Here is a 22680-nt window from a genome sequence, read left to right as displayed (position 1 = left end):
ATCTTAACAGCTTCAGTAGCTACATAAAGTCAGATTTAGGAAGAATAAGCAGTTTTTTCTGTTTTTCCTACCCCCTTCCCTCCCTTATTCACTATTAAATGTATAACTTAACAGTTAAGTCTTACTTTAGTAGTTGTAGGCTGCTCTCTCCATTTATAACATGAGCTCTGCACCTTTGAAAAGATACCGTTCACAAACTCAAGTTTATTTGAACATGAGAGGAAAGATACAGGTTGCAGGATTTTAGTGGAAGATTTGGACCTAGAATTTAATGATGTTTATCTTGACTGGTCTGAAGTAATTAACCATGAAAGTTCTAAAACAGGTTAAGCATTCCTTGAAAGGACACTGGAAATAACTTGAGATTAACACCTTTGTAAACGATTGACTACTGGAGGATTTAGTCTTCAGTAAACAACATGCGCACAAGCTCTGCTTTAAAACATTCTTCTTCAACCAGCTTCTGGGGCTGAAAGAAAAGTTAAGATGTTTTAGGGGCAATTCAAAAACCTGTTCTAGACTAGAGCCATCTGTACATACATTCACCATATTCCAGCAGTTGTTTTTCCTGGGAGGGTGGGAGGTGGGGGTGGAGCAAGCAAGGTCAGAATAATTGAAAAATGCCTGAGGGGTTTCTGGCCTTGGAAGAGGCACTTCTAAGAAAGTAACTGCTAACTTAAATAATATGCACTCAAGTTAAAACTTGAACTATACTGCACATAAGCTTGTTTCACTCCCATAATTTGGCATTTTGACTTTTTAAAATTTGAGGAGCTGCAAGTCAGGAAGCTAATGATATGTTGCTAAGAACCCTCAACCACTACATGCTAAGTGTACGTATTTTCTTTAATATATGTTTATTATAAACAACATTATACAGTTCTCTCTTGAGGAACTGTTTGAGCCAGGAGAAGTGCATAGGTGAGAGCAGAAGAGCTGTTCCTAATTGTCTGCACTCTTTAAATGAGAGGGCATCAAAACATGCAAGACGAACTCATTTACAGACATCAGCTCCTGCCAGTTTCCCATCTGAATGCCTGCAGATCTAGAGCATACAATAAATCACTTACCGTTCCATATTTAAGCAGTGTAGGCACTCCTGTTAGTTTCAGATTCTTCCTGAATTCATTGTTGGGATCTTTCCAGCTGTTCAGGAAGAAGGGGTTAAACACAGCTTGTAGAGGTGCAGTCTGAAGTCAGCCTGTTAACATTCCTTGGAAAGGATGATTCAAAGGTCTTTGCCTTGCACCTCCCCACCTCTCAGAACAAGCATGCACATAGTTCACAGTAGGGATGGTATAGACCTCAAAACTCAAAAAAATGCTTCATTCCTTGCATAAAAGGACAGCTCAGCTGTTCCAACAAGTTTGTGAGCCACCAGTCCCCAAATAGCAAGGTTAGATCGGTTGTTGGCATTAAAACAGTTACTTACTAGCTTCTGTCTCCTACTAGGCAGTAGATGAATACAGACTCATCGGGCATGTTATGAAGTTCCTTCCTCACAACCGGTTCAGCTAGAGAGTAATTTTTAAAATCTATTAGTAGTTAATACTTTTACTGTGCTACAGAATCACATGGATCTAGCAGCAAGGCTGCTAATTAACGTTCTGTCTGGTTCTGGTAGAGGTCTGTGTTTTGTGCCATGTGGTTATACGTAGGCTTTGCGGAATTTACGCGCTCAATGTTGAAGGGACTCGTCTTTGAGCAAAGGCCAATTTCTCCTTAACGAGTAAGAAAAATAATCACTGACCGCCGTCTGTACAAGCCCATCAGAACAGCAGCGAGCAGCTGCCGTATGGACCCTGCCGCGTGTGATCTGGAAAGGTCGGTGCAGTGTTTTCTGAGGAGCTGCCCTCGCGTTCCGCCGCCACACGCTGACGGGGGGGTCACTCCCGCCTCCTGAACGCACTGCCCCCGAGCTTCGCGTCCAGCGCCTGCTGGGCTTTGCCCTTCGGTGCCGGGTGGCCAGCGGGGCCCAGCCGCGCGGGCGGCGGTAGCCTGTCGGCCACCTCCCAGCCGCGGACCCGACGGCGGGGCCGGGCGCGCGAGGCCGCTCCGCACCGGCGGCTGCTGGCGGCGGCCGGACGCGCCGGGAGAGACGGCGCGGCCCCGGGCCGAGCTCCGCCGCTGCCGGGGGCCGGGCGCGCTCCCTCCCGCCCCGCCGCGCCCCCCGCGGTCCCCACCCGTCACGCAGTCCGGGCACCAGCTCTTGCCCGCCGCGTCCTTGTCGCCGCAGAAGAGCGCGAAGATGGGCCGCCCGTGGTAGCGCTGCGCCGTCTGCACGAACTCGGGGTACCCGCGGACCTGCTTCTCCTCCCAGCCCATGGCGGCGGCGGGAAGGGCGGACTCCGCCCCGGGCCGCGCCGGGTACCGTATTTCCGCACCGCTCCCGCCGCTTCCCGGCGGCCTCTGCGGCGGCGGTTGCTAGGAGCGGGTTTGAACGGCGGCCCGGTAGGTCTGGGCCCTCCCTCCGCTGCGGCCGGCCGTGCCCTGAGGGCGAGGCGGGCAGCGGGCCGCCGCCTGTCGCCGACAGGGCTGTTCGGCCGCCGTGCTCCGGTCGGGGGCGGCTGGTGGGAGGTGGTGGCCCACGGGAGCCCCCGGCGAGGGCCGCGCCGTGACCGGGGGCGGGCGGGGGCCGGGGAGGGCCGCGGCCCTGAGGTGCCCCGTAGAGGCAAAGTGTGTAGTTGAGTCGCGATAAAAAGCTTTAAGAGCGCCGTGCGTTGGATCCTGCTCATTTGTTAGTTCTCAGGAAGATGAAGGAGACGTAAGCCTCTGGCTGTCTCCACACATCACTTTTATTTTAAATGCTTCTCCGTGAAGAAGTTTAGGTATCAGCATGCCCGTGATCTCTTTTCCTTCGACACTAACGTTTTCTCTACAGGCCGGCCTGCCTTGAGCACTCGCCTCGGGCTATCGGGCTGGGCTGTTTTCTTGTCTTCCCATTGCAGTATGCTATTTGCCTTTCAGGTAAGTAATCGCTGTAAAGGTTCTGAGGCTCATAGCGTGAGCCTCATGGTCTGTAATGGTGCTCCTCAGCTCTCCGTGGGGTGTCTAAAAGAAAGGTATAAAATTGTAAATTTTGTCTCAAACGGTGGGGTTGTACTCAGGGTGGTTCTGTGTCTGTTGTTCACATCAGGCCTTTTGAGAGGCAGAAATAACGTGGGACTCTTCTTACGTTCATAGCTGTAATTGTAAGCAGAGAACAAATAACTGGATTTTCAGCATCGAGCGGATGTGATGGGACCAAGCAAGCCAGCGATGTCTGATGCTGCATTTGCATTTACTACCCAGCTATACAGGAACGAAGCAAAGGCTTTTGTAAAGCCACAGGTATTATTTGATTTCTGCAGCAATGATGAATTTGTTTTCGTTTGTGATCATTACAAAGATTATGACCCACTTCCTGAGATAGCCCACTAGTGAGTGACAAATCTTCATGCTTGTTTTCACGATGCTGTCATACATCATCTTGATGCTGTCCTTTTGTAAGGGTCTAGATCAGAAACTACATCTGTAAATATTATTTACCTGTCTGTTGTAGTTTAGTCCCAGTAGGCAGCTAAGCACGGAGCCGTTTGCTCACTTCAGTCTCCCCTGGTGGGTTGGGGGAGATAATTGGAAGGGTAAAATTGTGAAAACTCGTGGGTTCAGGTAAAGACAGTTTAATAGGTAAAGCAAAAGCTGCATGCACAAGCAAAGCAATATAAGAAATTCGTTCCCTACATCCCATCAGCAGGTGGGTGTTCAGCCATTTCTGGTCAGTTGGGGTTGGCTGTCCGGGCCGTGTCCCCTCTCAGTGCCCTGCCCACCCCGAGCCCGGCGCTGGCGGGGACACCAGGTGCAGAAAGGCCTTGACACTGTGCAAGCGCTGCCCAGCAATAACGGAAACACCCCGGTGCTATCAACACTGTTTCCGGCACAAATCCAAAACGCATCCCCATACCAGCTACTATGAAGAAATTTACCTCTGTCCCAGCTAAGCCAATAAGCTTTCTTAACCTCTTACTTTACTACATGGAAACAGAACCTAGAAACCTTATTCTGGTACCATGTTTCAGCTTTCCATTTCTTCTTCATCGTGCATCTCATCCATCATTTCTCTTTCTATTACCTTTGTAAATTTAGTAATGCCGTACTAAATCAGTATGATATGATCATACGCATTTATATTACTTATGTTAATTGTTGTTACAACTCATTAATTTCATTGTCAGAACTCTGAAAAAAAAAAATCTTTAGAAGGGCATTCATTGTCCATTGCCCAGTCACTTTGGAGCAGATTTTTCAATGTCTGTACCCTCCCTAAGGTGCCCACCCAAAGTTGCATATAAGTGCCTAATGTTATTTACAAGAGGAGCTAAATGCTTAATTCAAAATAATGTTGAATACTGGCATTTGTCTGAGTGGATGAAATGCCTTGCATGCACTGAAGAGACACCATGACAGAACGCATTCTAATATGAAAGAAGATTAATTTTCCTTGCTGTTATACACTAGAGGTGCATCACCTGTGTAAAGTGTTCTGTGTAACATCAGGTTTTTGGTTTTTTTTTACACTTTGGAACAGCTCCAGTTTAATAGAAGTGTTCCTGCAGTTCCAGAGAACTTGGCTCTCAGATTCTCTAACCCCCGTCCAATTATAATAGAAAAACTGAAGGCATCCAATGATCAGAGAAATCCACCTGGAAGTGGGGACCCCAGCATACGAAGTTCTGGCATGTTTTCAGTAATATCTGAAGAGAGACTAAAATTGGCTATTTGGCTAGCCAAAAGGGACATAAAGCGAAGACATCTCGAAGAGCAAGTGAAACAGCAAGTGTTCGGAGGTGCTGTCAATAAACCATTGTTGGCCCAGAAGTCACAACAGCAGAAGACTGAAGTATTTGAAAATAAAAATGCACTGAGGTCTCAAACTCGCTTGAAATGTCAGCAGAAACTCGGTCAGCCTTCCAAAGTGGAGACCACCACCTCTGGCGCTAAGGTTTATCTCTACACACCAAATGAGGGAAAGCTCTTACCAGCTGGTTTGGACTCTCCACCTCCACCCACCCACAACACAGGACCGGACCCCAAGCCAAATGTAAACAAAAAAGAAGATAAAAATGTGCAGGAAGTCCGACGTCTGCAAAAGGAATTGAGAAGCTATGTCCAGAAGATTGAAGAACTGACTAAAAAAGGTGTAAGACTGAACAATAATTATGTTATATAAATGTACAGTAATTTGTCTATTTGTTTTTCTTTCTGTTTTTTTTTTTGGCTTGGATTAGAATCCATATTTAGTTCTGGATTTTCGAGAACCATCTATGTTTTTCAAAAGTAGGTAAAAGCTAGAATGGCTAGCCAGTTTAAACAATAGCAGGGTTTAATATCTCTTGAGTGTTTGTGGTGAGTTCCAATCCAACCTGCAATGATAGTAAATTAGTGGTAGGTTGTTTTATAACGCGGGTGAAAAAATCTTGGTGTCTGTAGGCATATTGGCTAGATATTCAGGCTGCAAAGAACAGTATCGTAACTGACCACATCCCTATCAGTGGTGAGAAAGGGGGCAACAGCTGGTAAAATTTTGTTTCATAAGCCTGACTCACCTAATTTATGGCTGTGCAGTAGCATGGTTAATGTGCTTTCTGACACTGCGTTGTGGGCTAACCCTGGTCATCAGCGAAGCACCACATGCTTGTGCTGATTTATCCCCTGGTGGGACAAGGGAGAGAATAGAAAGATTAAAAGCAAGAAAACTTATGTGTTGAGATAAGGATAGTTTAGTAAGGGAAGGATAGAGGAAGAAGAAAGAAAAAACCAAAATAAGTGATGCAAAGGCAATCACTTGCTGCCTCCCACAAGTAGACCCAACACCCAGCCAGTCTGTGAGCAATGGCTCCCTTCTCCCAGAAAAACTCCATTTTTTATTGCTGAGCACGTCACGGGATGTCCCTTGGGTCAGTTGCGGTCACTGTCCTGGCTGTGTCCCCTCTCAGCCTAGGCACTGTCAGGGGTAGTTGAAAAAGGAGAAAGTCTTAGTGCTGTGCAAGTACTGCTCAGCGATAGCCAAAACCCTGGTGTGTTGTCAACACTTTCGGTCATAAATCCAAAAGAGCACTGTGCTGGTGACTGCAAAGGAAACTGACCCCATGCCAGCCAGCCTGCTCTGCGCTGCCCTGCCGCTTTTGTAGTGACTGGCCGGAGGTTTAACCATTCCTAACTTTGCGTGCTTTACCTGCAACTTTGTCACAAAACTAAGGGGTCACATGTGATTTTGTAAGCTGTAACTAATAAGCTATATTATGTAAGAATGTTTAGTTAAACTCTAAATAGAAACATGGCGTAGAGTTAAAATAACTAGCTTGCATTACTGCTCAAGGGAGCCCTGCAAAGTGTATGATACGTTGTGTATTGGCTCTGCGTGAAAGAGGCTTATTACTAAATTATGTTGATCGTGGCTTAATCGTGATTTTCACAGGTTAAATTAAGACTGATAAAACTTTACATTTCGTGCTTTTTAGGGAGAGATAGAGAAATTTTAGACCCTGATAAAGAGCAACAAGTTTGCATTAGAAGACAGAAACAAGCTGCACGGTCAGCTCGGATGCTGTATGTACTCCAGCAACAGGTAGGAACCAGCATTTTAAATTGCAACGTAGAGTAGATTTGAAAGAAATTCAGAAACTGAAACAAGAGAAATTTGATTGGGTTATCTCTGAACTTCCATGGCATTCTAGTTTACATCTGAATGGTGTGACTAATTTCTCTCATGACTGGACAGAGAGATGAGCATTATCGTTGGAAAATTTTGACTTTTACTCAGATGTTACAGTGAGATTAATTGTTCATTTATAGACATGGAGCTAATTCTGACTGACTTTCCCCTCTCCTCCTCCTTTCTTGATTAACAGGTAAAAGAAATTCAAGATGATTTAGAGAAACTGAGTCCTCACAAAATCAAGCATACTAAAAAGGTAAGATGTAAATCCTTCAGGCTGTGAGTAACTTATTGACAGAAAGTTTTCTAGCTAATTGAGTTTGATTGTCTAGGGTACACTTGAGCCCTCTCCAGAAGGGAGATTTTCTTTGCATCTTGCACCTTTCGTCCCTTTCTCACAGAAGCGTGTCTCACTTGGTCTAGCATTGCCGTTGCTGCTTCCCTCTTCTCCTCCCTTCTTATCTGCCTACAGTAAACTGGAGGGGAAGGCTGTTGGTCTTCTGCTTTTATGTGGCTTCTAATTCCTTCTTCATTCCAGTTGCTTTTCTGAATAACACTGTGTTCTACTTTTGACTACCTTGTTTAACTTCCTGTCGATGTCGCTCAGTCTTATCAGCCTCCTTTCTCATTTTCTTCTCTGCCCAGCATTTTTTAGAAACATAGTACTGAGAACACGCCTACTGGTTGGCCAGTATTGTCCCATTGTCCTCTTGTGCTTTTCCATCAATTGTATTTTCTTCTGTAACAAAAACTGGATGATAGAGAATGTTAGTGCAATTGTTGCCTATTAGGGTCAAGCCCATGACTACAGTACTCTGTTGGCACAGGTAGCAGAAACATCAGAATATGTTATAACCAGGCTGTTTTCTCTGAAGCTAGCATGATACTTGACGTGAGTACTGTTGTGTAGTGCCTTAGTAGATGACTTCAGTGCCTGTTTTGTTCTGTCTCACAAATGGCCTCATATCCATCAGAATTATCCCAAGCCTGAGCATTTCTCCATGAAATTTTGTCAACAATTCTTTGAATAGTATCGGCATTCATAGAAACCACAGCTATTAAAGAATTTATTTTTCATTTTTCCAGTCTCGAGCAGTATCCAGGTTGGCAGCAGCACACAGAGGAGCTGTACGAGCCTTGCAGGCATTTGCCAACCAGTTTACAGATCAAACAGAGCAGCAGATTCCTACCCACTACAAGGAACTGGGCAGTCTCATTCGACAACTGTCTCTCTGTTCTGCCAAACTAGAAGTGGATTCTTCCATTTCTGACATTATCATAGATATTTTGCTGCAAGTTGAGGTAGGAAAAAACGTTTTGCTTTGGCTAGGACAGAAAAGATGTAGTGAAATATGAGACTGCAAACTGTATTGTGTTTTCATAAAATGGCAGAATATCTTACTGTTGTGGTTTTGTGGGTTTTTTTGTTTGTGTTTTTTTTATTTTTTTAAAGGCCATATTTTCTAATGTATAAATATGTTTCTAATGTTCCTAAATAACGGTGGTCTAAAATAGAGTTGCATCCTAAACACAGAAGCTACCTGCTGTTGTTCTTGTTGATGCTATTCCTGTCTGTATTGGCTCTCCTGGTAGAATGAGGACTGGTAGCGATAGCAGTAACAAAGCACTGGTTTCTGATTCGGTTGCCATTTCCAGGACTGAAAGAATTGCATTTTATACACTGGTGCAAGTTATGTGTTTATTATTTTGCGATGCATACTTTAGTGATTGGGATTAGTGATGAGCATCTGAGCCTCACACGTGGTGGCGGGTGCAGGATTGTCCAAATGGAAGATAAACTTGTAGCTCCAAGAGTTACTTAAGCTCTATCCCCTTCAAGTGGCTTTTGTTAGTGATATCTGATGTCTTAAAACATGTTGTTGACATAATGGAAAAGTTCTGATTCACTATGTAACTATGAACTATAACTATGAACTATTATGAAAGCAGTATTTCATTAATTTGAATAAAAGCAACTGATACAATAGTGATATTTTCCTTAAAATATTGTTCTAAGAGCTGTGTTTTTATTTTTACTGTTCTGAACTGCTTATGATAACAGTAACAGTGCTAACTGCCTGGGAACAGGAAAGGAGGTAGAAGTGTTTAAGTTTGGACTTAGCATGTCTGTCTGTCTTGCCATAGTCATGTGGGCATTTTCTTTTATTTTTTTGTCTGTAGCCTTTGTGTCCATTTCTTTTTGATCGTGCTATAAGCAGATAATTTGCTGGAGTCAATTGTAAATACAAAAATGCAAGCCTTTTCTGTAAGATTTAAGTTAATAATATGAAGAAGCTTCTGCATGAACAAGCTATCAGGAATAATCATTACCACAAAAAGGAAAAACAAAACCACACTGAAAAAGTTCCAGATACTTAGAATCTCTTGAATTTGCTACTCATTATTATATCATGTTTACTGAGAGTAATTAACATTCTAAATATTTGGTGCAGGATCTGGATTCACTGCTGGAAAAGAAACAAACACCCAAAAAAGTGAAGAAATGTATTTCAGCATCTCAGGGCAAATCTCCAAGGAACACTGAGACATTTCCAGCCAGAAAGCAGCTCACATCTCCAAAAGGAGAAAATAAACCTCTCATCTTAAAGGGACAGCATGGACAAGAACATAAAAAGCCTCCTGCTGCCAGGAGTCTCTTGACTGGTTTGTATTTTGAATTATTAAATCTATTTTTATCAGTTAACTTACCATCTGCAGTTCAGTTTTGTAGTATGTTACGTATTGTTGGTCAGAAGTGTATAACAGCCCATATATAGTTATCAGATTCACATAGCCTTGCTGTGCAGTTTTTTTTTTTTCAGCTGTTCCCCTGAGATGGTAGACCTGCAGGCTTATCTGCCCCTTTATTACCGTATTATTATCATCATCATCAAGTTCCTCCTATTTTTGTCCATTTCTTTTACCATGCTACACTTGGATTGTTTTTCTGCAGTGCACACCTAAATGGCAGTTTACAAGTTGACGTTAATGGTGCATACAGAATATTTCCAAATATCTACCTAGATGGTACTGTCCAAATGTATTATTTTGGAATGCGAAGTCACTGACTTCTAGCAAAACTCCAACAAAACTATCGTTGTTTGACCGTTTACAGTGAAAACATATACTGAAGCCTTGGCTCAGAATCTCCTTGGTTTGTGCAGTTTCTCAACTTTTGAGAGGGCTTGGCTGTGTTTTATTCTTGCCAGTTCCTTAATGTTAATGTCTTCTGCACAGTAATCACAGTTTCAGTACCTAGAGACATGTTAACTGATAGTTAAGCTTTAGACTTTGGTATTTTTCACTACTAGTTCACCATGTAACCACTGGGAATTGGTTTACTTTATTCTTTTACTTTATAGATGAAAGGAAATGGGCTTTATTTTTTCTCACAGTGTTGTGAGATAAATTTACCACCTGAAGTATTTTGACACCTCACAAAAGCCATTTTAGTTTACTACATTATTATCTAACCTATATTAATTGTTTTTCTTCTTTGAGGTGTCTTTCTCATACTGTTTTTTACTAGGATAGTAAGTATTCCTTTCTACCCCTAGGTAAGGGTGAGGAGAATTCTATGAGATTAATTCATCTTTGGCAGTCCAGAGAGACAGTATATTGACAAGCATCTAATGGTTTCCATGTGTCTTGCTGCCTGAAAAAGAATGTTTTGTTATCACTGCCTAGACCTCATGTGGCAATTGCTACCAAAAGGCTTTTGTGTGATCTTTATATATATATGTGTGTGTGTGTGTATTTTCAAATATCTATGTACATATAAATATGTATATGCACACAAACCCCAAAATCTCCTGTTCATTGAAACAGTGTAAGAAAGACAATTTATTTAATACTTGTCAAGAAAGACAAGGTGGGTTTTTTATTTATTTAATTTTTTAAAAATTACGATAGAGTTCAGAAGTTCATGATTAGGTATACTTAGCATAACAGAAGTATCAAATGTAGAAATAAAGATGATTCTTGCTCCTTTCAACTTACAGTCGGAAGTTTATTTATTATTTTTGATACAGATAAACATTGACATGTTGCAAATATTTCAGCCATTCAGAAGGCAAACAGTTGTGCTCACATATTGCACAATGAATTCCAAGAAGAAAATGAGCCACCTACTCCAGAGAGAAATGCCACTTTACAAGGAAGCACAGATGCACTGGTGAGTGCTAGAGCTGTAAAAAAAGATCCCATCGTTGAAAGTGGCCCCTTTAAGAAGAAAGGCGTGTTATTACCTGCAAAATCACAGGTACGGAAGTGAGAAAAGAATGTATGCTTTCTTCTGCTTGCCTCTGGGATTTGTTGTATAACGTAAACACTGTCAGACTTTGCACTTCCTCACAATTTTTTTTATTCTGAGCTAGGAGACATCTAAACTGTGTCATCTGCCTACATTATTTCTAGTGGTTATGACTATTTTAACAAGTGTTTTTTGAAAGTAGTGTTATTGTTCCTTGGAAACGCACCAGAACTAGAAACAACAAATAACAGAATTAGCGTGGAAAACTTTCACCGAAACTAGTTTCATGTTTGAAATTAGCGTGGTTATTTTTGAACTTGAAATTAAAGCTGAAATATTTTCCTCTTACTGGTCTTCCTCTGTCATGAAAAATGCGCTCAGCAGTAATGTTGTGCTAATCCTAACTGAGGATGTAAGTTAGTCAGATTTACTTTAGTGACTACTGAAATTATAAAACTTCACAATACGAATTCTGGTTTCTGGTAAGTCTTTCTTGCAACCAGCAAGAGGCTTCTGAAATGCAAACAAATGATTTCTATACAGCATATTTCAAAGTGCTAAATTTTGCAAATAGTTGGGGTTTTTATTAAGTGCTTGAAAAATCAGATCCGATGCAGTAGCACAGATGTATGCATATGTAACTCTTCCTGCTTCCCATACCCATCAGTGAGGACTGTGAGCAGGAAGGTTCAGTGTTTCAGTAGTTCATGCCGAGGGGACTAGTCTAAGCGTCATCGTAGCAAATACAGATACGGCAACATTATAGTTTCATGGCTGAATAAAATGTTACTTTGAAAACCTTCTGTTTGGATTTATTAAGAGTTAACATAGAGTGTAGTTCTGAAAATTTCAAAAGAGCAACATTGGAAAAATTGGAACTGTTTGCAAAAATAATAGTTGCAGGATTAAGCATATGTTCTCTTTGGGCACAGTTGTACTTCCCTTTAAATCTGTTGTAAAACCTCCACATAGGTCAACTGTGCGACAAAGCCAGCAGGCATGCCTTCGAGACATTCTGAAGCAGAATGCAAAATACTTCAGAAATTCAACAACTGGAATGTATGTTTTTAATATGATTGTGTTAATTTTAAGGGAATACTGAAATCTCTAAAATCAAGACAGATACAGCCTCGAGGAAAGCCTGCCCGATTTCAAGAGACAACTATAGCTTTCCAGCTAAAACAGAACAAGCGACTTGTTAAGGAGAGCAGAAAAACCCGTGCGCCTCCAGCCCCGGCATCTCCACCTGTTTCACCTGAGCGGTACGTTCACAGCCTGGGGGAACCCGTCTTTTCCCTGCTTTCCTGTGGAAATGCTGTGTATCTGTGCTGGCAAATGGGATGGATTTGTCCTGCCTGTCAGACACGAAGGCGGGTGGCACAGCACGGCTGCTACCGGACGGTTGTATTAGAGAGCCATGAAGTTGCCTGTTTGCCAGGAGCAGAAACATGATTGAAGATCCCTGGTTCTCAGCAGAATTTCCAGGCTTATATGGTCTTAAAGTCAGCATTAATTTTCTCGCTAAAGTTCTCTGCAAGTTTTCTAAACTAATACTCAGAATCACATGATTTCATTCTTCAGTTGTTAGTATGTGTATTTTGTAACCCTCTTTGTTACTGTTTTATTTTTGAAGGCTAGCAAGGCTTGAAGCTGAAACTTCAAGAAGAGTGAAGGAGCTACCTGACCTCAACAGAGGAGAAATGAAAAAATTACAAAAGTTAAGGTAATGACTTACTTTGAAAGCTAATAAATGGTGTCAGATCTGGTATGGTCTTCTTCCCGTTCCCACCAGTCCCCCAAAAAGTACATTTATGCATTTGGGTTTTTTAAATTATTGTTGTTACACCAAGTTTCAGAATGGCATTGTCATTTGTTCCTTCTTGTGTAGGTCACAAAGTGCTTCTCCAACCCAGTATGCAGACAAAGTTGAGAAGGCAGTACAGGAGGGCTTGGAACCTGTCCTAGATAGGGCACAGGTAGGTAGTACAGTCAAGCTCACGCCACTGTTTGAAGGATGCCTTTAGAGCTGTAAAACATAAAGAGGCAACACGCAGTTTCTTTTCAACTTAATGCAAGTCACATTTATGTAGTCAACACAGTTTTGGACATTTGGAGAGTGTATTTCCATTTCAGCGTGTGGGTCTTGAATTACTGTAATGAAGTTTGGTGAAGTTGCATTAAATTTTTTTTTGGTTAGCTTCTTGCCAAGTAGATGCATTTTTAAGTTGTTTTTGAATGGTCATAACAGTTCCATGCTGAACGTGACTGGACTTGATAAGACTATTTTAATAATTCTTATAATACCATATTAAATGACTACATAGATTTGGACTAGTAATATTAATGACTAATAATACAGAAAGCTTGATTATCGTGAGAGGATTTACATTTTATTTAGAAGATCAGTCTCTCTGTGGAAACAAACTGCCATTTGACAGATTGTTTATTTATAAACCACCTTTTAACTCATGCAGCTGAGAAGGTATATTCTATCTGTATGTCACAGAGTAAAGTTCTTTGACGTTTAAGGTAAATGGTAGAATGCATCTGGAAAAGTAGTACTGATTTCCCAAACTTAATTTCAACTTACATAAGCCACATCTTTAAAACAGTGTCATCATATGGGCACATGTGCCTTCTAAAGTGTGGTTTTGTAACTATGAAACAATGAGAAGGGTCTTTCTAACATCACCTCTTTTGTATATTTTTTGCTTGATGTGACCTTGAATGCATAAAGTTGCTTGGGGGAAAAATGTTTTCATATAAAATGACACCGGTTAATGAATAGTGACATCGTACCAGTGCTAACTGGTAAAATTGGACACAACTGAAACCTATGGCTGTGGCCTGGATCTTGTATATTTACTCATTACCACCTGGAGCTGCTGTGAGACTGTTCCTGTATGATAAATTAAATGTGTGTAGCGTTTTGTAAGATGGGGGCCTTCACCTTCTTGAATTCCTGGGTGATCTCTGAACCTGTGACAGTTTCATCTTCAATTTGGGAATGTAGCATGTTCACAGCTTTTTCCATATTCATTGATTTCATTGATATACTAAGCTGGTTTTATTAATTCGGCTTATTGTGTGGGTGGAAGGCAAACAGGAATTTATTTGGATTTTCATTGAAGGGAAAAGTTGAAATGACAATTGGGTTAGTTCTATGAGCTGCTGTAAGAAATGTTTGATTTGTAAGCATTCTTTCCCTCCGGATATTTTTGTTTGGTTGGGTGTTTTTCCTCTTTCTTTCTTGCATTGGCTGTGTGGGGTTTTGTTTGTTTTTTAATAGCAGGTTGCAGCAAATGCAGATACTCTGAGTGAAAAGCTATTGGATGATCTTTTGGAAGATACCGCTCAGGAACTGTGGAGCATGAAGCAGTGTGAGAGATTGCAAACCCAGGCTCTGCCTATGGCTGACACTTATAGTCTGGAGTCAATGCTGCAAAGAATGGAAGAAATTGAAGTAAGATTTTTCTCTCTTGGTTGATCTCATTAGTGCCAATTTCTTATTTACTGTCCATAAACGGTAACATCTGTAAGTATCTAGATTCTTAAGTGAAGCTAAGTCTGACTTGGATCAGTGTGTGAAACGAAAGACGTGGAAGGGGTTTGTACTTCCAGCAAAACGTAGTGTAAGAATAGAAGAATGTTTGCCCTAATGGTTTTATTGCGAACTTCAGAGTTGGTAGAGCCAAGTGTGCTTCCCACCTCAGGACTGTGGCTTAGATCATCATATGTGAATGGGAGAATCAGTATAGCAATTATGTTGATTTTCTCGCAGATTGGAAAGTACTTGAATATTTACGGATTTAATTTTTTTTTTTTCAATTTTTTTTGTGATATAGGATCCTAGGATTCTAGAGGCATGAGCATCTCAAGGAAATAAGCTCTGGCAATCCAAAATATTTTACAGGGCAACATGGGGAAGCCAGACAAATACATGGTTATCTGTGCCCTTATTTATCCATTTTTATGTAAATATTCATGAGGTTATCATTTACTTGACTTGAACTTTCTCATGTATTGCTTTCTTAAAAACTTCTCCTTGAACAGCTTTTCCATAGTTTTTAGTTCAAGTCCTGTTTCAACCTTCCTGTTCAGTGAAATTTATCGTAACTTAGAACTGCTGAGTTTAGTGCCGTTTACTTTTAGAGATCTATTCCTAAATTGAAAGTGTGAAGCTCACACTGAGCAGTTCCTTATCCACAGGAGGCACCGAAGCAGCCGTTTGAATTCACCACTGGTAAGGCAGGAGCAGTGCCAGGGCCCGTCAGCGGTTTGGCAAATTGCTGTTGACCTGAAACAGGAGGAGCTGCCGTTGTGCTGGCACCTGGTTGGGTCTTCAACTGTGGCGTTTTGAACGAGATGATTATCTGTGATTTTACCCCCCATCCCCTTTTCTGTGTTACGGTTAACTAGGCAAAATAAGCCTGCTTTGACCAAGGAGGGTCGTGACCTGCTTTCCCGTAGGGTGATAACCAGGACAGCTGAGCTGCTAAGTATGTGTGGATTGATTAATTCTGTATGTTCAAAACCAGAGGTACCAGGAGGCTGTACGCAGGAGATTCACCCAGATTGTGTACAGTGATTCGGAGTTCTGGGCCCAGGAAGGCAAAACGGGTAAGTGTCTTTGTAGTGCAACTTGATTTTCCTGTAATCTGTATCTTTAAATTCAGATGTATTGAAATCAAAATCATTCGATTATGTGTGATCAAATAGCACCATCCAGACTCATTTTTTACTATAGGTGCTTCTTTCAGAGGACTTTTTCTAAAATATTGTTCTAAAAGCAATATTTTAAAGAGAAAGGATCTCTTGTGAGACATATTCTACTTGCCTTTATTTGGGCTGCATTTCGATGGAATGCACTGCTAGTGCAATTTAGCTGAAGGATAGGAATCTTGAATGCATACTTCCAATCATCGAATGTGGAGTTTGAATGTTGTCCCTTTTCTAGGCATTTGTCGTTCCTTAGCTTAGCTATTTTCTTTTCTACCAAAACGTGTGTAATGATTTTTGTGCAGTGAAGATGGTGCTCCCTAAGTACAAACACTCCAATTCATCTGTAAGCTACTTGAATTTACTCCAGAAGACAGCGACTTTACTATCTAAGGCTGAGGTGTCCTAGAGCTACTTCACTCGTTTTCTTGTTAAGCTCTTCAGGACTTCCCTGTCTTCAGTTTTGAGAAAGGCACTGGCAAATCCGTAAATTTTAATCTTGAGAAGAGTGTTTAGTGTGTTCTCATTTGACTTTATTCCTTTGAAACACCATTAATTACTTAGCAGTAATAGTTTTCATGCTGCTGAATTCACAACTATTCTTAAGAGCTCACAGGCTGAGGTAAGGTATAGTGAAACAATCTCGGTTTGTTCCTGCTGTTAGGCAGGAGCAAGCAGATATTTATCTTCTAGTTTCCTTCACCCGTTTTCTTTCCTTTGTTTTAATAAAGTATCAGCTTAAACGGCTTAGAGTTCAAGAGCAAATGTTAAGTAAATATTAGTGTAGCAGTGAATCCATGATAGTTTAATGTTTTTCTGGCAGTACACAGAAGATAATATTAAATCACTTAAGCTTAGAATATTTTTCTCTTTTCTTATTCCTTTCAAGAGACAGTGACATTGTTTTTAGATCTTGCAGCATACATGCAAGTTTCATTTTTATAGCCTCAGAAAATCTGGATTTTTCTGTACAGAATTCATTATCCGATGTGCTTCAGCAAAAATATTTAATCCTTGAATAAAACAGAGTTTGGATGCTTCCAGTTCACATTAATCACATTTTTCCTGCTTGTTTTTATTGTATAGAAAATAAAGAATGGAAAGTCCTTCAGATAAAAGATATAACTAACTTTTCACATCAGATTGAATTTTCAGTTGAGAGGGACCTAAGTAATATTAGTAGGAAACTGTTCCCTAATGAAAGGTAGCATTCCAAACAATAGTTTGATGTTTCCCATACATAAGTGTACATACTTTAATATTGTTTGCCACAGTGGCATGCTAATAAGGAAGACTTATGCTTGTAGTTCTTCCCACCCCCCTGGTCTGTACTTTATCCGATTATTTGATTGAGTACAACAGTGAAGCTACGCTCATTTTCCAAGCTGAGTATCTGATCACATACTGACTGTCACGGGATGGTTGTTTACTCCAGTTGGGAAATCTCACAGGAAGGCTGGTGAAGACTTAGCCCAAATCTTGTTGGATTTTTTTCCATGTCTTGGATTTACTGCCAAGCTTAATAGACTACACTAGTTTTAGAGTGGTATTTTTTATGTCTGCTCTAGAAGTATCCACTGACATAACAAACTATTAATACTAAAAGTAGGATTTCTAAAATGCTCAGCTTTAATAAACTGAGCTCTTGGAAATCCTATATTGAATTTACATTTTGGGAGCTTGTCACCTTCAATACTTTACTTACTTACCTGAAGGACTTCCCCTTAAAAGAAGCAAAAGTCTTTGTGAGGACTTACCTGCAGTAAATGTAGTTTTTCTCTTCTGAAAAAACAGTTTTAAATGTTATTTTCTTTCTTCTAGAACAACAAATTGCATCAATAGCAAAAAGACCTACGTCTCCTCATCCAATTCAGATAACCAAATTCATGGGACGTGCAGAGCCAGAAATGGACATTTTATATGAAAAACTTCTTGATGGCAAGTAAGTAGAATATTTGGCCGTACACTAAACTGTGGTGCGTATGAGCTGCGTGTCTTCATTATAGAGTTTTTATTACAAAAAATTATGGTTACTATTTGAAGAGATTTTCTGATCCTTCAAAAAGGTTCTTGAAAATCTAGTTCTGGCTTAACGACTAATCTATATTTCCAGTGATATTGATGAAAACAAAGAAGCAGAGGAGAAACTGCAGACTGGAAGTGACGTTCTGCAGCCCTTGACTCAGAATTCTCTACATCGAGAGTGCTGTGTCTATCTCTCTGTGCCAAAGCATATGCTCCAGAGCATCTTGGATTATAACAGCAGATACTTGCATCACTTAAAGCTTATTTCCCATGAGGCGGTAGGCAATTTCAATCCATGGCAGATTGCTGAGAGGTATGTGAACTATCTTTGTGTTTTTGAAGCTGATGAACAGGTTTATTTCCTTATTCAGGAAAGGAGTGGGGAGGGGGGCATTTAAATTCCAAATTGAAAGACAGAAGCAGTCGCCTGTTTCTCTACTGGCACTTGGTATTCATGGATTTTTAAGGTAGTTGGATAAAACAAAAGGATATAGGAACAGAATGTCTTGGAGGAGGGATTATTTTTCACATCTTTCTATGTCTTACCACAAAAAAACTCTGTATGAAGTATAAGGTAACTTAAATTATTTTCAGAAGACTATCATTAACTGGTAAATTGAAGGAAAACAAAATTAAATTTTTTTTTTTCCTGAGTGAAAAAGAAATAAAGCACTGTAAATAACTGCAGATTCTAATCTTTGTGGTGAGGGATCATGTAGTTGATGTTTCATGGAACAACAGTAGATATTCTTTAAAAAGAGACCACTGGCCTTAGCGCAGATTTCAGTGCTTCCTCTTCCACAAGTCTTCATGCTTGTGGAGTTCACTGTGGGAAGTGTGACGTAGGGGACATGGGTGGCTTACCATCCCTTGGTGCAAATAGAAGAGGTGAAGAAGCAATAACTAACAGTCTCTCTGCAGTTCACTTCCTGGCAAAGGAAAGTTGTTTATCGCGCTCAACGTCTGCTAAGCAAGCAGGGCAATGTAAGCTGAAATACCCACGCTTGCACTGAAGCTTGAATAAGTGTTTTGATTGCTCAGTAACAACTAAATTATATCACCGCTTATCACTTCCTTGCACTTCTCTTGAGTGATTGCCTACTGTTGCCTAGAAGTCATTTTGAATACGTATGATATATTTCAGAAATCACCTATTGGTCTTCTAAAGTTCTAGCCTCAAAAAACCATGGAAATACAGATTGAATTTGAACCTTGCTAGTCTTGTTCTTTTAGAACTGAAGAAATACTGACACAACATCAGTTGGCAGAGAGGGACCATTAGTTCCCTGCACAGGGGAAATCAGAAGACTTCTGATGGGGTGTATTAATGCTCTGGAGTATTGAGAAGGAATTATAAAATCTAACTTCAGTGGTTGTAGATGCAGTGGTTTGACATAATTGTCTGTATTGGCAGATTGTACATCAGGCTTAATTGCCAAGAATTTTTAAACTTCTGCACACATTTTTAATGTAGCAGCCTTGAAATCAGTGATACAGCTCATTTGAGTAACGTTTGGCATCTGCATCAGTGTTTCCAGGAACAGGTCCCGCAATATTTGAGATGATTTGCATGCATGAAGTTAATCGCGTGTGTTGATCCTTTGCTCAGCTGTGGATAAGTAGGCAAATGTTTTATTAACTGTGGTTAGACCACTGTATTTGAATCTACTGAACTAAACCACCGAAATATGCTTTGTCAGTTCTCAGCACTGTCATTCTGCCTTCTGACCTATTCTTCTTTTTATAATTAGTCACTGTCATTCTGCCTTCTGAACTGTTCTCCTTTTTATAATTAGCGTGAGGCCAGTAGTTCAAGGACTGGCACCTTCTTGGGATTGGCAGGCGCATTAAATGGCGGTGAATCTCTCCTGACACCTGAATTTCACTGCTGCCATTTGCCCGATACGTGTTGTTACTTGAAATCAAACTACAAATGCAATCTGATATCCAGCATGCTTCATTGATTTATTCTTACCACCAGAGGGCATTATAAATCTTTTAATATAAAATAGTATCACGCAATGTTTAAAAGGACACTCCCACGCTATGTTCAAAAGGTCTTAGAGAAACTAATTTTATGATATTTTAGAATATATCCAAAACTGATCAGAGTTTTCAAGAAGCCAGTAAACGATTGTGTTCTTACAGTAAAATAATTTTCCCTTCTGTAACATCTACTGTGGTACAGAGATCACTGAAAACTGAAATTTCCCATCTCACTTTTCCTTAAACTATTGCTGCAGTAAGGCCTGATTCAGTGGCAGCTAAAACCAGTAAGAAGCTTCCCATTTACTTCAGGAGCCTTTGGATGAGCACCGCAGTATGTTAACTCTTATTCCCAAAGCAGGATTTGTATCTAAGATTTTGAAAAAAGGAAGCAACTGAGATCTCTCAACACTTTTAAGCCTGAAGTATGCCCTTTGCTATGAACCAGACTGAGGAGAGAATTTCTCGTATCTTACACAACACACATCAGAACACAAATCAGATCTTTTCTTGGGCTCAGCAGTAGAAAGAATGAAAAAACATGAATATTTGCCTTTAAAATCAGAGCATTGATATCAATGGAATGAATGACTGGAATTTGAAACCTCTGACTTCTGAACCTTTTCCTTTTCTTTATTTCCCTCCCTCTCCCTCAGTCTGGCAGAGCAACTAACAGAAGAAGCCCTGAGTGATGTGGCAGCAGAGCTGCAGGATGTTTGTGAGGATTATGCAGAAGCTGTGTTCACGTCAGAGTTTTTGCAGCCAGTGCAGTAAATGCTTTCAAATCCGCCCTGTTATCAAATGCAACGTCAGCCTCAGTCTAACGGTCTTGTCAGATGATCTAATTTTTCATGTTTTTTAAAAAGTCTGTGAGATTCTGTTCAGCAAATGAATTAAGTCCATCAAGGATTCATCTTAGGTTTTTATAAAACCATTATCACAATGTTTTCCTTTTCAGACTTTATTATACTGCATTTATCAGGACTTTTATCCAGCCATTCAATAGAATGAAGTAAACCGTTACAGGTAAAGTTTATATAACTTGATAGGAATACTGATCCATTGGTATACCTGTGTTACTTCACTCATTTTTATATGTGATCTTCTTACTAGAATAAAATACTGTGAGGAGGACTGGGTTCAAGCAGTGTCACGGACTTAGCTGTACTGTGCCTCAGTTTTCTGCTTTAAAATGGGGAGAATCCGATGACTGACCTCGTAAGGGAGCTATGGGGTTTAGTTTATTCTTCTCAGTAAAATGCATTGAATGTATCTGATAGTTGTGTTGGAAGAATGAAGCATTACTTATATTTCTAAAGCCAAGATGGAACAGTCCAGAGTAAAAGCTGTTTGGTTTTGCTGTTTAGGGTTTTCAGTATCGTGTAAGAAAGACGTTGTCTGACCACCGTGCTTAGCAAATATGCTAGGATTAGTTCTTTTGGGGATATGGCTATCCAAAGGAAGGTTCTCACGGCACAGCATTAAGTTGATGTAAATGGCTGTAGCCACTTAGTGGCTCTACTCGTAGCTTGGACTCTTGCAATCGACTTCTGAATGTAGTACCTCTTCTCTTGGCTCCTGAACGTCCCTAGTACATTACGCACAGACAAATGCGACCTTTCAATAGAAGCATATGATGGCGATTTTCTCCCTTTTTTTCTTAAACTAGTCTAAAAGATAATTTTATCAGCATTTAGTGATCCAACCCCATATTCCTCATTCTTAAGAATCCCATTGACATCAAGAATAAGGAAATAAATGAAGAATTGGCATTTCTGCAATACTGAATTAACTTGTTCATTTCAAGTAATCAATGTACTGTTTTGGGTTATGTCTGGAGCAAGCAGTAAGTAATAATTATTTATTCTAGGGAAATGCAAATTTAACCCTTGAGGTAACCCGAAAAACAATATGACAGTCTGTTTCCTTTGACTCATTTATTTTCTCCAATAGCGTTCAACCTATAACAGAATCATTTTTAACCTTCTAAGATTATTTGTATTTCCTCTAATTAGAACACACATTATTTTAAAAATAATTTTGTTTTTATTGAAGCCTGGTTTACTGTTTTGTTTTGTAATTTACACCAAATGCAATGATGTAAATGTTACTGCTGATGTGTGACTTTGCTGATGTGTGATTTCTGTAATTTAAAACACTATCTTTTTTTTTTATTTCTGACGTTATAGAGAAGTCCAAAAGATTAAAGCCATAGTGTCTCTATGTATGTGTATATATGCTTGTGAAAGTATTTTCAAGATGTTTTGTTTTTTAATAAACAACACTTTTTTCTTAGGACTGAGCATAGTTTTAATTTAACTTCCATCTGAACCCATTTGGAACGGTCAGCACCCAACATGCAAGGGCGTACGTGGCAGCATTACGAGAGTCAGACTACCATATGCGTTGAAATAACATGGTCATCTGTCAAGGTAAACATACTTTCTCTCTTAAATCCCACGGTGCTGTGAGTGGTATCCTCTGACTGATGATGCCAAAGTCAACTTTTATTCTGGGTGAGAATGTTGCGGCCCGTGGGTGCCGCCTTGGGGCAGAAATGTGAGGAGAGTGAAGGCCTTAGGTAGGATCCTTGACTTCACACTCTTCAGTCCTTCCTAAGGAACTTAACCAAAGGATTTTGTAATGCATTATTTACACATACAAGCTAGACAGTTGTGAGGTTTCTACCCTGAAAAATTTCATAATTATTGGGCTGTCTTGCCAAAGCTGAGCCACGGGTACAGCCATGTGTCCCTCTGCTCATCCCGACTTGCTCAACCTCGGCTGTGACTCATTGCCTTGTGTGGCGATGCCCAGGCTGTCGGTGGGACCCGTGGCTGTTGCCATCCTGCCTCACTGAGGAGCTGTGGGACTCTGTCCTGCTGGTGCGGTCGCTGCCAGCCCCTGCCGTGGGTGCCCTTGGCTCCTGGCTTGTCCTGGGGCAGCCACGCTCCTTCTCCCTGACAGGCAACTGCTGTGTAGGGAGCAGTGGAGCTGGGGG

General features: G+C 40.6%; 2 protein-coding genes across 3 annotated transcripts; one reads left to right on the top strand and one right to left on the bottom strand.

Annotated features, from left to right (window-relative positions):
* Positions 1–184: 184 nt before the first annotated feature.
* On the bottom strand, positions 185–2421 carry TXNDC17 (thioredoxin domain containing 17). Its single transcript, XM_063340621.1, has 4 exons — positions 2184–2421; positions 1433–1514; positions 1071–1146; positions 185–469 (listed from the first exon to the last, which is right to left on the bottom strand). Exons 1-4 carry the CDS (start codon positions 2323–2325, stop codon positions 401–403), a joined length of 369 nt encoding a protein of 122 aa, XP_063196691.1. The 5' UTR covers positions 2326–2421; the 3' UTR covers positions 185–400.
* KIAA0753 (KIAA0753 ortholog) lies at positions 2330–21964 on the top strand. 2 transcript variants are annotated; one of them, XM_063340612.1, is made up of 16 exons: positions 2330–2451; positions 3184–3330; positions 4568–5177; positions 6501–6607; positions 6891–6953; positions 7784–7999; positions 9151–9361; positions 10759–10958; positions 12042–12211; positions 12583–12672; positions 12838–12925; positions 14239–14412; positions 15488–15569; positions 17490–17610; positions 17782–18006; positions 20336–21964. In XM_063340612.1, exons 2-16 carry the CDS (start codon positions 3238–3240, stop codon positions 20451–20453), a joined length of 2568 nt encoding a protein of 855 aa, XP_063196682.1. In that variant the 5' UTR covers positions 2330–2451; positions 3184–3237; the 3' UTR covers positions 20454–21964. The 2 variants fall into 2 exon arrangements, with proteins under 2 accessions (XP_063196682.1, XP_063196683.1); XM_063340613.1 differs by lacking the exons at positions 2330–2451; positions 3184–3330 and having other exon boundaries at positions 5051–5179.
* The last annotated feature ends 716 nt before the right edge of the window (positions 21965–22680 follow it).

Source organism: Chroicocephalus ridibundus, chromosome 7 (genome assembly GCF_963924245.1).
Source record: "Chroicocephalus ridibundus chromosome 7, bChrRid1.1, whole genome shotgun sequence".
Lineage (NCBI taxonomy): Eukaryota > Metazoa > Chordata > Aves > Charadriiformes > Laridae > Chroicocephalus > Chroicocephalus ridibundus.
Note: the sequence above shows the minus strand (reverse complement) of the source record. Positions and strands in the feature narration are given on the sequence as shown.

Coding starts and splice junctions, on each gene's coding strand:
- TXNDC17 (XM_063340621.1), bottom strand. CDS start 2,325: ATGGGCTGGGAGGAGAAGCAGGTCCGCGGGTACCCCGAGTTCGTGCAG. Junction 1,515..2,183: donor GTGCCCGGACTGCGTGACGG/GTGGGGACCGCG, acceptor ATTACTCTCTAG/CTGAACCGGTTGTGAGGAAG. Junction 1,147..1,432: donor CTAGTAGGAGACAGAAGCTA/GTAAGTAACTGT, acceptor CTTCCTGAACAG/CTGGAAAGATCCCAACAATG.
- KIAA0753 (XM_063340612.1), top strand. CDS start 3,238: ATGGGACCAAGCAAGCCAGCGATGTCTGATGCTGCATTTGCATTTACT. Junction 10,959..12,041: donor TATTACCTGCAAAATCACAG/GTACGGAAGTGA, acceptor GTTAATTTTAAG/GGAATACTGAAATCTCTAAA. Junction 12,212..12,582: donor CCACCTGTTTCACCTGAGCG/GTACGTTCACAG, acceptor TTATTTTTGAAG/GCTAGCAAGGCTTGAAGCTG.